Source organism: Heteronotia binoei, chromosome 11, assembly GCF_032191835.1.
Source record: "Heteronotia binoei isolate CCM8104 ecotype False Entrance Well chromosome 11, APGP_CSIRO_Hbin_v1, whole genome shotgun sequence".
In the NCBI taxonomy this organism is placed as follows: Eukaryota; Metazoa; Chordata; class Lepidosauria; order Squamata; family Gekkonidae; genus Heteronotia; species Heteronotia binoei.
Window position 1 is genome coordinate 60,092,091 of NC_083233.1, and position 13,926 is coordinate 60,106,016.

Genomic DNA, 13,926 nt, shown 5'->3' on the forward strand with positions numbered 1-13,926 from the left:
ATACTGACCTTGTGGCTTGCCACTGGCCTTCTAAGGAGTTGCTAGGTGACATTTTTAAGTGAAATAGAAGGTTCCTTTTCATGCTAGCTACATGATTCAGTCAATTAAATGATCATGATGCAATATCTTATAGCTAATCAAATTTAATTACAGAACACCAAAAAGACAAATCAGAGTGACAGTAATCACTTTTGCCCTCACTCTGAAAAATATTTTGCAGCATTTCCCAAATTATTGCCAAAATGGGGGCCTGCATTTTGTAGGAAGCAAACTTTTTATGAAACAAGTATCCCTCATTTCCGTATCAGTCCTAATCCTCAGTCATACCACCATTGTCCTCTTGAACCCTGGCTTTCCTTAAAACATGACCAACATATGTTCTTGAACCTGGGATCTTCCAGTGAACAAAGGGGCTTTAACCACAAGGCTGCATAGCCAAGAAACAGCAGCATCTTAACCCTCTAGAAGTGTTGCTATTTCACCTACTTCAAAGTTTCTGTCTACACAAACAACCTGACTGCCAGAGTTTACAGAACTGCCCTTATGAAATTCAACATATATGATGCCTTATGAAATTCAACATATATGATACCCTGCCCTTATGAAATTCAACATATATGATGCCTTAGTTAAGGCTCTCCAGCATGTTCCCCCTCCCAGTACACATAATTCCTGTGGTTTGGTTTACTGATTTGGTTATAACAAGACCACCACCAGAAAATCAATGACAAAACAAAACTTGCCAATCAGAAGACAGCTAAAAAGTAAGAGTGCCCCATGCAGCCCCGTAGCTAGGAGCCATGAGGGGAGGGGGAAATGGGGGGCCACAGGGGGAGGGGGCCATTTAAATAATTCAGGAGGCTGGTGACTGCTCCTGCTGTGGGTCCCATGCTATTTGGACCTCACCAATCAGCTGGTTTGTGGGCCCTTTAAATGGCATGGGAGGGGCAGCAGCTGCTCTCTCCAGTTTGGTGTAGTGGTTAGGTGCATGGACTCTTATCTGGGAGAACTGGGTTTGATTCCCCACTCCTCCACTTGCACCTGTTGGAATGACTTTGGGTTAGCTATAGCTATCACAGGAGTTGTCCTTGAAAGGGCAGCTGCTGTGAGAGCCCTCTCAGCCCCACCCATCTCACAGGGTGTCTGTTGTGGGGGAAGAAGATATAGGAGATTGTAAGCCGCTCTGAGTCTCTGATTCAGAGAGAAGGGTGGGGTATACATCTGCAATTCTTCTTCTTCTTCTACCCAATTTAAATTACACAGAAGGGAGAGGCAGCCTGGGGGTGAGGGCCCCCCCCCAACTATCAGGGGGCCATGCCCCATTGGCCCCTGGTTAGCTACAGGCCTGGCCCCATGGCTTTCTACAACAAATGTCACCAGCTCAAAGTAATGCTCAGTGGAAAGCATCCTGAACACACTCCATAATGTGCATGACAATTGATTTAGCTACCATATTGTGGCCCACCAGAGAAAAGATAACTGCAGTCTGAGTAATCATTCTCATTGGCCGAAATCCATTCTATGCTTTTTCCTGGACTTCTGCTGTTGATTAAGGAATTGTTCTTCTAGCTGTTCATTATTGTTTCACAGCATGCATACTGCGGTTTCAAAATTTGAAATATTTTTTTTAAAAAAATAATAATAATGTATTTGCTGTTGTGTTGCATTTTATAGATGTTCTTGGAGATCTAGTGGACTATGCCAAAACAAGAAACAACCCCCCCCCCCTTCTTGTGCACCTGAAAACAATTCAGTATAAAGTGACTTCTTGTTGTCAGTTAGATAAGAATGTTTTGTACACATACTTATTTGTGCTGGAAATGTTCACTGGACCAAGCAGGCTTTCTTCATCTTTGTTGGCAATGTAATTATGCTCAAAATTACTGGTCTCAAATATTACCAATTATCACACAAATAGTCAGAATTCCTATCAGATTAGACTCAAGGATTGGTTTATTAAATTCGGTAGGAGAAAAAACATACACTTTCTGGGGACCATTAGATTAGTTATTGCGAGCTTGTTAATTGCTTCTAAGATAGCATGTGCAAGATACTGGAAGTTGCCAAATGATCCCTATGATCAAAGAATGGCTTATCAAAGCCCTGAAGGAGACTGCTGCAGTGGGCAAGCTCAAAGACAGAATTCACAGGAGCTTCATTTCACCGCCTTCGGTTTTGGAAAATTTGACTCCATTTACTGCTTATCTTTATAATAATTGCAATTATATCCTCATTGACAGAAAGATCTCTCTGTAATATTAGCTTATCCTAAGGTTATAATAAAAATGATACAGAAAACAAATCCTGCAATTAACACCCCCAGGCACCATCCAGCAAACAATCAATTCCCTTTTGGTCAGTTTGTTGCCCTGAAAAGCAGATGGGGAAAAAACCCCTGAAAGAGCATTTTCCTATCAGTGAGCCCCCCAGGCTGACCATATTTCCCCACGACCCTTGTCTCTGGACAGCAAGTCCCCGCTCCCGCAAGAAAGAGAGACCGCTGCCATCAGAGACAGAGTTTCTACCATCTGCTCTGTCCCCTCCCTTATGGATTATTCCACTGATGACAAGTAGATCCGTTCTATTTGGTAGTTTGCTGTCTTTATGATTTTCTCCTATCATCTGCTGCTTTGGGTCTGTGCTGAGTGGAGAAAAGCCAGTTAAAAGTTATCAAATAAAAATAAATATATATTTTTAAAAACCCTGCCCACAGACAAATGCCAGTCATTACTGAGGTCACCTGAGCTTCTTGTTACATTTTTAATCCTGCCACTGAAGATGTCTCATTATAATGCAATAAGCAACTAATTAAAAGTGTTTAATGACCAAAAATAGTATTCCCAGAGTAGGTTGTATTTAGCCAGCAAAAATCAGTAGATTCATGGGAGCTAAGTCAGAATCATACTCGGAGACTGAATTTGCAAGTCTTCCCTCTCCCCCTCCAGGTAATTAAAAAGCCTCCCAACCATTCACGCAGGGAACACTTAATGAAAAAGAAAAGTCATTCCTAGTGTGAAAGAAATTCTTCTGGGACCTGTGAATCTTTGTATCACCTGCAGGGAATGAAGCATTGATCTTAGCAACAGCACTACAGCTCCAAATAGCCAATTGCTTGGTGTTGCCCCTCTGTGTAAGCAAGAGGAGAGGAGACACATCATGGGCTCAGTGCACTTTAGCTTGTCAAGTGACCAGGGGGGGAAAAAAAATCTGGCTTTCTGCTCTCCTTTGAACAGAAATTTTATCTGCAGAAATCAGCAAGTGAAGTTTTTCATGACACAGAGCCAGTTTTTTTTCTTCTGCAGACATGATTAATCTCATCACAGTAATTGATGTTATAAACACATTCAGAGTCGACTACTATAATGTACTCTACATTGACATGCTTTTGAAGACTGTCCAGAAGCAGGCATAAATAGTTCAAAAACCACAGCAGCCAGATTATCTAGAGACAACAGCATTAACCAGATTCTACTCACTCTATACTGGCCTACCCCTGACCTGGAAGCTTCAACTGGTCCAGAATGTGGCAGGGCGAGTCCTGACGGGAATGCCACAGATGGCGCGTATTCTACCTGTGCTATGCCAGCTACACTGGCTTCCAGTTGAACACTGAGTCGGATTCAAGGTTTTGATTACGACCTTTAAGGCCTTGAGCAGTCTGGGACTGACATCTATGGGGCAGCCTCCTCCGCTATGTCCCTAGAAGGGCGTTACGCTCCACTGATCGGAACCTGCTGGTGATCCCTGTTCCTAAAGAGGCCTGACTGTCTTTGACAAGGGCCAGGACCTTTTCAGTCTGGGCCCTGACTTGGTGGAATGCTCTGCCAGAAGACATCAGAGCCCTTCAGGATCCTTCACAGTTTCACAGGGCCTGTAAGGCAGAAATGTTCTGCCAAGCCTTTGCATAAGGACAGCGATGGTTGCCATGTTGGCACCTTTTCTCCCTGCCTCCCGTTGGGGGGGATCCCCCTGACCCCAGTGTAATGACTGGGAATCTGAACAACAGCACGTTAAATGAGACACCACTGGAGTTTATGATTTCTTTTTAATGTAACTGGTTTTATTGATTTAAGTGTATGTATTTTATTCTTGTGTCACCCAGAGCCTGACACTAGCCAGGATGGAGCGATACATTAAGTTGAATAAATAATAATCACTATCAACTTCATGGGCTGCCCATCAGGTTTTGTTCCTTTGCTTTGTAATTCATAAAAAGAGTGTAAATAGGTTGTAAGGTAGCTTTCTGTGAGCAGAGAGTTCCAAATGACTGGTATGTATATGAATAAATGAAGCTGCCTTATACCAGGCCACTGGCCCATCTATCTCAGCTTTACTGATTCTGCTTTGCTCGCCAGGATCTAAGGCAGAGAAAAATCCCCCTCGCCATCATATGCTAGAGATCATTTTAGATGGAGACTGAAGCTGGGACCTTCTGCATGCGGTGCATGTGCTACTATGCCATGGATCCTGCCTTGAACTATACGTAATTCTCTTCATACCATATAGGAAGCATAATAAATTGGACCACAGCCCATTCAGTCCAGTATAGCTACTTTGAGAGGCATAGAGCTTTCCCAGCCCTACTTCCTGATTCAAACGGGAGATGTCAGGAATATCTTCTGGCGCCATCTGCAAGGTATGCACTTCACCTCTTAAACCACGGACCTTGCTGTAACATACACAGCTATCCACTGTGACGTCAGGCCATTGGTCCTCCAACTCAAAATCATCTACTCTGATGACTGGCAGAGGCTCTCCGAGGTCTCAGGCAGAGGATGATCTTTCCTCGCACTTGCTACCTGAGCTCCTTTAACTGGAAATGTCACAAACTGATCCTGGGGGCTCTGCATGTCAACAGCCTCTCTTCAAAGGCTTTTAAAAATCAGGGAAAGTAGCCCTGACCTGGATAGCCCAAGCAAGCCAGCTCTCAGAAGCTAAGCAAGGTTAACTCTGGCAAGTTCTTGGATGGGAGACCTCCTTGGAATACCAGAGCTGAGAGGGAAGGGCAGGCTTTTTTCAGTCACCTCTCTGAATATCCTCCAGGCCCCAGTAGGGGTCAGTCACCAGAGGTCTCCATAACTTCCAGGTGCAAATGCACACACACACATTCAAAAAATAGAAAAATACAAAAAAAAATCACTGACGGCAATTCAGGAGTCTGTGTAGGAAATGGAAATAGACTACAAATGGAGTAAATAAATGAATGCATTCATCTGCATGTCAGGAACAAGCTATGCAGTAGCTTCCACTGTTGCCTGTTCTTCTCCATGTTCCCACCTATCTTCACCTCAGATAAAGAAGGAAAGCAGAACAGAAATTCCTCTGCAAGTCTCAGAAGATGGGAAGGAACATGTGCTGTATCAAATGCAGCAAGCTCTTTTTTTTTTGCACAGCAGGGAACATAAGAGAAGCCATATATATATATATACACACACACACTGTGGCTAATAGCCACCGATGGACCTCTGCTCCATATTTTTATCTAAACCCCTCTTGAAGGTGGCTATGCTTGTGGCCGCCACCACCTCCTGTGGCAGTGAATTCCACATGTTAATCACCCTTTGGGTGAAGAAGTACTTCCTTTTATCCGTTTTAACCTGTCTGCTCAGCAATTTCATCGAATGCCCACGAGTTCTTGTATTGTGAGAAAGGGAGAAAAGTACTTCTTTCTCTACTTTCTCCATCCCATGCATTATCTTGTAAACCTCTATCATGTCACCCCGCAGTCGACGTTTCTCCAAGCTAAAGAGTCCCAAGTGTTTCAACCTTTCTTCATAGGAAAAGTGTTCCAGCCCTTTAATCATTCTAGTTGCCCCTTTCTGGACTTTCTCCAATGCTATAATATCCTTTTTGAGGTGCGGCGACCAGAACTGCACAGAGTACTCCAAATGAGACCGCACCATCGATTTATACAGGGGCATTATGATACTGGCTGATTTGTTTTCAATTCCCTTCCTAATAATTCCCAGCATGGCGTTGGCCTTTTTTATTGCAAACGCACACTGCTTGGACATTTTCAGTGAGTTATCTACCATGACCCCAAGATCTCTCTCTTGGTCAGTCTCTGTCAGTTCACACCCCATCAACTTGTATTTGTGGCTGGGATTCTTGGCCCCAATGTGCATTACTTTGCACTTGGCCACATTGAACCGCATCTGCCACGTTGATGCGGTTCAATGTGGCCAAGTGCAAAAGGACTGCGGATCAGCTCTGATCTACCTATTTGTAGTTTGTTAATTTTAATTATTTTTACATTGTTTTATGACTTTATCATATTGCACTTTGTGAGCCACCTTGAGCAGGTTCTCTGTCTGGGTGCTGTAGAAATTTACCAAACAAATAAATAACTTGTGTTAAAATAGCACTTAATTTTATAATTTTTAAAAGTAGCTATTGGCTGTGGGGCTCCATAGCACAGGGCATTATCAGTCAAGGACTCAGACAGCAGTTGCCTAGAAGGACCTTTCTCTGCCTGAGACCTTGGAGAGCCACTGAGATAGATTGACCGATGGTCTGAGTTGATAAAGGGCAGCTTCATATGCTTATATGCTTTTCTATTATCCATGTACCTTTGCGATTGCTGGCTGGAACACTGGAAGCAGGAGCAGGCTGGGCTTAATGGGGCCATACCCTTTCCCAAGTAAAAAGCTTTTGTTTTTAGAGGTGCATGGAATGGAAGTTGAAATGTTAATGAAAATTGAAAATTCAGAGAAAGGGCTTGGAGCATGACCCCGTGTGGCTATAAACCCTATCAATCTACAGAGAAAAGCAGCTATATAAGGCCATTTTCCTCTTCTGTCCCAGGCTGCAAAATCAGCGGGAAGATTTCAGAAATGCAGGAGCTGTTCTTACCTCCACGGTGGATGATCAGGAGGTGACACGGTGGGGCCTCTTTGGTACATTTGTTGTGGCACTTTAGCCTAACAGACAATGAGACAAAAAAAAAGGGTATTCATCATAAAGGTAAAGGTAATCCCCTGTGCAAGCACCAGCTGTTTCCAACTCTGGGGTGACATCACATCAGGACGTTTTCTTGGCAGACTTTTTATGGGGTGGTTTGCCATTGGCTTCCCCAGTCTTCTACACTTTACCCCCAGCAACCTGGGTACTCATTTTACCAACCTTGTAAGAATGGAAGGCTGAGTCAATCCTGAGTCAGCTACCTGAACCCAGCTTCTGCTGGGATTGAACTCAGGTTGTGAGCAGAGCTTGGACTGCAGTACTGCAGCTTTACCACTCTGCACCACGGGGCTCCTTCATCATAGGCAGCAAAGAAGAGATGCATTCCACTTGTGGGCTAGCTGACAAGAAGGGAAATTTGGGCTTTGCTCATCCATGTATTGTTTAGAACACGATGTGTCAACTTGCCGTTTAACACTTGGGCATTTTCAAGCATTATGAAGAGCACAGGCTGGATTTGGGGATCCCCTCCCTGTAGTGAGACATAACACAGCCAGTGTTCCCTCTAAGTTGAGTTAGTGTGAGCTAGCTCACAGTTTTTTAGCCTCCTGTTCACACATTTTTGTCTTAGCTTAGGAAAAAATGGCTCCAGAGCAAACTAATTTATGCAGCAGCTCACAACTTTAATGCTAGCAGCTCATGAAATAGAATTCTTGCTCACAAGACTCCACAGCTTAGAAACAGTATTGAACACTACTGCACACAAATTGTGGACTCTCCTTAATTCCTGAAGCGCAGTGCCTAATTGTGATCCGAACAAGATTTGCTTCCAGTAGCATCTTAAAAACCAACAAAATTTGCAGAATATAAACTTCTGCCATGACCGGGATAATCCAGCCTCACATGATCTTATCAGATCATGGGGACTAAACAGAGTTGGCCCTGGTTAGTATTTGGATAGAAGCAGGGCTTTTTTTGTAGCAGGAACTCCTTTGCATATTAGCCCATGCTCTCCTGATGTAGCCAATCCTCCAAGAGTTTACAGGGCTCTTAGCATAGGGCCTACTGTAAGCTCCAGGAGGATTGGCTACATCAGGGTTGTGTGGTCTAATATGCAAGGGAGTTCCTGCTACAAAAAAAGTCCTGCTCCTATCCAAATACTAACCAGGGCCAACTCTGTTCGTATTGAGGTAACCACCAGAAAGCAGGAGCTTTAGCCCTTCCTCATAGGGCCTGGTTTCTTCATAGGCCCCTGCTTTCTGGTGGTTAACTCAACACAAACGTGGCCAAACTCTGGATAAGGTTTGGTCTTGGCTCTTACTAAGAAGCCAGATTTCTAAACTGGGATCCACCCTTTTGCTAATCCTCCTGCCACAACGCTCTCACATGTCTGCTCCGAATGTCCTCAAAGGGAGAGTCCTTGGCACTGAAAATAAGCATAAGAGCTACATCATGCTGAACAAAAATGAAGGCCAGGATTTACATCTGTGGAAGGGATCAGAGTTTAGCTCACTATTTTTTTTTCCGGTGGCACCCAGTACACAGCACATCAGTCTGATTCTATCTAAATCAGTCCAGTTCTGTATTTACAGAATGATCCATCAGCTCAAGGAGTAGGCTGACCCTGCCTATATATTTATATATATATATAGCCGGAAGTAAAACACCACCCAACACAGTTATGCTCCTCAGCTGTAATGGGCCTTTAGAATAATCAGGAAAAGCCAGAAAAAGAGGAAGAACAGATGTACAAGACCAAGGAAAGCCAGAAGTTCAATTGCTGCTGTTTGCTTTAATTGGGGGAAATTGGGGGAAAGCAAAACTGATCGAAATAAAAGACCTACTTGCAGTTTTTACATTTCAGCCCAAACAACATCCCTTTCCCACAGACGGTGCATGTCTGAGACATCCAATACTTGGTGGAAAACCTGCAGCAAGAGAGATAGAAGAAGAGATTGACCTCTTTTAAGCAAATGCCTTTCGTTGAAAGAGGGTGCATCTGTTCTTTAGTGAATCTGATTGCTCTCTGCTTCCCAGTCCTCCTTCCTTGATCTCCAGGAGCACCGGAGTTTCTTATTGATGCCAGATTAGTAGCCAGAACAAGCCTATTATGCAGATTCCTTCCAGATGTTCTGTGACTTGAGAGGGAATTCTGAGTATATGCAATACATCAAAATGGCTAAAAGAGGTCTGAGAATTAGGAAAGGGGGAAAAGGTGACCCTAAAATAAGTTTCAATCTCTCATAGTTTGAAAGTTTATAAACACAGGGAACAAAGTACCAATTCCAGTGAGAAAGTACAAAGGGGTCTTTTTTTGTTTCAATCTAGTTTGTTCTGTTCCATTAATTGCTGAACATTGTATATTTTCTCCTGTTTTTTAACCTTACCCGAGGCTATGGGATGCAGGACTTGTTCTATCAGAGTTTCCCTGGATATTTTGCATGAGAAGTCCTGTGAATCTGCAGTGGACCCACTCATTGCCATGTGGCTTCTTCCTCACTTTCCAGCTCAGAGAATAAAAACTGAACACACCGGCCAGTAGCAGAGAAAATGCACAGGTCCTGTTTCCATATCAAAACAGTCATCCCTAGTGATGCTTTTTCTACATGCAGCCAGCCTCACAAGGGAGTAGTTGCAAAAGAATCAGGGGCAAACTTGAGATGCAGGAAAGAGTCTCCTGAAAGTTCTTTTTTACTTTATTGCAGAATTTGCCAAAAGTATCAGAAAGAAGGGGAACTTATCAAATTCTAAGTTCCAACTCCTTGTCCTTCTGCAGGGGAAAAGATACATATATTTGGCATTGTTTCCCATGCAGAGAGAAAAGTAGTAATGCATAGGTATATGTGTGTGGGGGGGATTTATATTCCTCCCCATGTTCAACGGCTGTCATTCAGTTTGGCGCTCCTTTTCCTCACAGCTGCAGGAGTCCAGGAAAGAGGAAATACATTTTTAAAAAAAAAACCCTGCTAAACCATTTTCAGACCAGAACAGGGAGTTCCATCCATCCCCAAACTCTACGTGTTCCATGTCTGCACCGTGCACTGTTTATTTAGAATTTTTTTAATGCTGCCTCCCTAGAGACAAGCTTGAGGCAGCTTACAGCTAAAACAAACGCATTACAGCAAAAATATTAGATGCAAGGAAGGACATAAAAACAGTATAAGTCACACATCAGGTAGCCTAAAATGATATAGATAAAAACACCCATCAGGGCAAAAACAGACTATAAAACAATGCAAAGAGATAAAAAGCCCTTAGTTAAAAGCCTAGGTAATTTTTTTTTTGTCTGGCTTCTAAAAGAGGGTATTGTAGGTGCCAGGTGAGCGTCCAGGGGAAAGGTGTTCCACTGGCAAGGTGCCACCACTGGAAAAGCCCCATCTCTGGTCACCACCCACCTCAACTCTGCAAGCAGGATCATGCAGAACAGTTCTTCAGCAGAGGATTTAAACTGGCCAATTGGGCAAAGTGAGAGGAGGTGTTCCTTTACGACATGGCCCAAGGCCATATAGGGCCTTAAGACCCAGCACTTTGAACTCTTTCTGGATAAACAGAGGCAGCCACTGCTAATGTGCAACACATATACTAGTTTGGTTAGCCTGTGCAACAAGCGGAGACCTGAGTGAACTAAGTCTTGCAGCTGCAGAAGGGCTTTTGCCCTTTCAAAGACCCTTTCAGCTAAGCAATCTGGACCACCTGCAAGAGAGAGTCCTGAGCTGCCTTTTGCTCTAGCTGTCTGCACATCAGCTCTTCCACCCAGAGATCTCCCCTGCTCCCATTTCTTCCAAGAAATACATGAGAGCAGAGACAGGAGGAGGGCTGCTTGAACAAAACAGATTTAAGGTCAGTAGGTCACCGATAACATACAGCAGTTTTTATCGGAAGGAGCTGGAGCCTTATCTGAAGTGACATCAGAATGAAAATAATGTTATAAGGGGCTCTTTTCAAATCTGAAGCCGGAGGACGTCGCTGAACACATGCACCTGCGTGCGTGCACACACACACACACACAGATACTCCTCTGCTTATCAGCAGTCGGTGGTGCTGGGTTAGAGATTTTAATGCAGAAAATTGCAGAGCCCCAAGCAAACTCCAGATAAATATTTCCCACCAAACTTCTTTTCCCTGTTTGTGCTGCATGGGTTTTAGGGAAAGAGGAACCCTTCTCCCCTTGGTTGAAGGGATGTCACTGGACAGCCTAGAACAATGGTGGCCAAACTGTGGCTTGGGAGCCACATGTGGCTCTTTCACACATATTGCGTGGCTCTTGAAGCCCCCACTGCCCCACCAGCTGGTTTGGAGAAGGCATTTCTCTTTTTAAATCACTTCGCCAAGCCCATCCAGCCCGCAGCTTGGAGAATGCATTTAAGGTTAAAGTTGCTTTCTTTCCACCTCTCCCTCCCCCATCTCTCCTTCTCCCTTCCAGCTCTCAATCATCTGACATTTATTCTATGTGGCTCTTACTTTAAGCAAGTTTGGCCACGCCTGGCCTAGAACGATTTGGCTAAAGAGACTGATAAGAAGACTATAATGATGGAAGGCAATGCAAATCAGGATCCACAATGCTAAGAAATGGGCCCATGTTCAAGCAGATTGTTTTGGAGAACTGGCATAGAAATAACCTACATAAAACAAATGTTGTTTTCCCCAATTTAAAACGCCCACCCACCAACTGAAGATCCTGGAGCTACTTGCCCAGTAGGGGGGAAAAAAACATGCAGGTCCCATTAAGTGACCCTCCTCCAGTGCCATGGCTGCAATCCAAATCACACACACACCATGGCTATTAACTTATAAAAATGTGAGAGATCCATTAATGGATTTCCTGCTGTCATATCTGGTTCATCCCACCTCCACACACACACACTCTGCTGCTGATTAAGACCTCTTAGCATGACCACAGGTGACCGGCGTCCACACCCCACAGTCTCTTGCAGCCTTGCTTACTTTTCAGCTGAATCACCTCATAGATTCTCCCCAGAGCACACTGAGTCAATTCTCCTGCTCTCAGCTTCTCCTTTCTGTTCTTATTCTTTGACATAGTTGAAAGTTTTTCTCTGGACTGCAAACTCTAATAGTTAACAGTCTTTTGCTTTGGTGTCAGTTCAGTTATGTTTCAGTGAGGGATTCTGATGGGCCATCTGAAAAGCACGTAGACCATGCCTGGAGTTCCTAACTTGTTTTCAGCGCAACGCTATCACGTGTGTTGTGTGTTCTCCTCAGCTCCTGCATGTGCGGTGTCTGATTAGCATCAGGGCCATGTGAAGAAAGGGGCTTCAGTCTTTCCTCCCCTTTGCTATCTTCCTAGGTTGAAACAGCCTTTGGAGGGAGGGTCACTGTTGGGGAAGCCTTTGTCTATCCCAGGGAATATGTGATTTCCTCCCAAATAGCACCTCCTGAGCTCCGCCTGAAGCCTAAGCAAAGCAAAAGCGAAGCCTACACCTAAGCAAAGCAAAAAGGTGGCATTACAGGACTTTCCCACAAGTTACAGTGCTTCTCAAGAAGATTTTTAAAAACCCAGACAGGTTATTCACCATCTTACCTATGTTTAATTGAGTTTCCAAGATCTCGTCGAGGAATTTGTGGGGACCAGCGAGGTACTGAGAGTGTGTCTGCAAGACAGAAATCAAAGAAGTGATTAATGACCAAGGAAAGAAATCCAGCCGTCTCCACCACAAAAGCTCTCACTTAGCATGTGCCAATTATGCCATCATGACTCTGAAGAAGGCCTGTGGTTTAATGACAGAGCGCTGGGCTTGTATTCAGGAGATCCCAGGTTCAACATCGGGTGTCTCTGGCTAAAGCATCCCAGGAAGAAGTTGTTTAAAGACCTTCCTCTTCCCAAGATGATAGAGAGCTGCTGACAGTCAGAGTACACAACACTGTGCTAAACGTATAAATGCTCTGACTCTTAAAGTGGCATCATACACTCCACGTATGTGTGTACAACAAACATTCTGAAACACTATGAAATCACTGAACAAATTAGGTAGAAATTATACTTTTTTAAAAAAATGGTGGCAATAAGAGGAACAGTTCATTGGATTCATACAGGAAATAACTTTTTAGAATGTTAATTAGAGATAGGTAAGTTTTATTGTGAAAGCAGAAACTGCAGCTGGGGCGGGGAGATTATGGGAATTATGTAGAGTTGGAAGCTAAACAACAACTCTGAACAGCATTTTTAATAATACAATGTAAGCATCACCGTGAACAATAGATAAAAAGCTAAGTGATGAAAGATAAAATCAATTTCACCACCACACTGGGTTGAATGATGATGTTTGAAGAAGAATAATATTATGAGGGATAATAATATGACAATAATACGAAGGTGCTTCCATACTAAACATTTTCTTTGCTGCTTTCACATTACCTTACTTGTTTATTTCTGAAAAATCCAAATGATGATTCAAGCCATCGTATTCTTGCATTTTTCCTGTTGTGATCCTGCTTTCCGTTTTAGTGCCAATTTATCACAACATTTTAAACTTCCACCACATTTGCAAGGCAATCCTTTCAGCTATGAATAGATTGTATTAATACTGCCTCTCTCAGATGAGGCAGAGGAGAAGTGGGTGAAATTGTTAGTGACTGCTTCTCTTGCTACAATGCCAATAATACTCCCGCTAAAACCAGTTGCCAAAAACTTGCCGATTCCTGGCCTCCCAGAAGTTTTAGGAGGCTCCACTGGGCCCCAGTAAAGGGGGGTGAGAGACCAATGTCAATTTCACGGTACTGGTAGATCAGGGTATAGCAATGTAGAGTAGGGAAAACAAAGTGGTGCAGTGGTTAGAGCACGAGTTTCCAACCTTTTCAAGCCTGTACATATCTTTGGAATTCTGACACATTGTGGTGGCACAACCCCAAAATGGCTGCCATGGGAAATGAGGTCACACACTCCCAGAAGAAGTCCAAACGCAGGGGAGAAGAGGGGTAATTTTGAAAATACACTGGGAAAGAGAACTGAGAGAACAAAACCAACACTGGCGGCAGTTGCTGCCAAAGCAACATTATTTTAATTTGCAC

General features: G+C 43.6%; 1 protein-coding gene across 2 annotated transcripts in view; it reads right to left on the minus strand.

Annotated features, from left to right (window-relative positions):
* KSR2 (kinase suppressor of ras 2) overlaps positions 1 to 13,926 on the minus strand; it is a 306,003-nt gene that overhangs the window by 108,963 nt on the left and 183,114 nt on the right. For both annotated transcript variants that reach the window (XM_060249643.1, XM_060249644.1), the window contains exons 6-8: positions 12,440 to 12,509; positions 8,745 to 8,828; positions 6,853 to 6,920 (exon numbers count right to left, since the gene is read on the minus strand). In XM_060249643.1, coding sequence (XP_060105626.1) covers positions 6,853 to 6,920; positions 8,745 to 8,828; positions 12,440 to 12,509 — 222 coding nt within the window. The remainder of the gene's footprint in view (positions 1 to 6,852; positions 6,921 to 8,744; positions 8,829 to 12,439; positions 12,510 to 13,926) is intronic.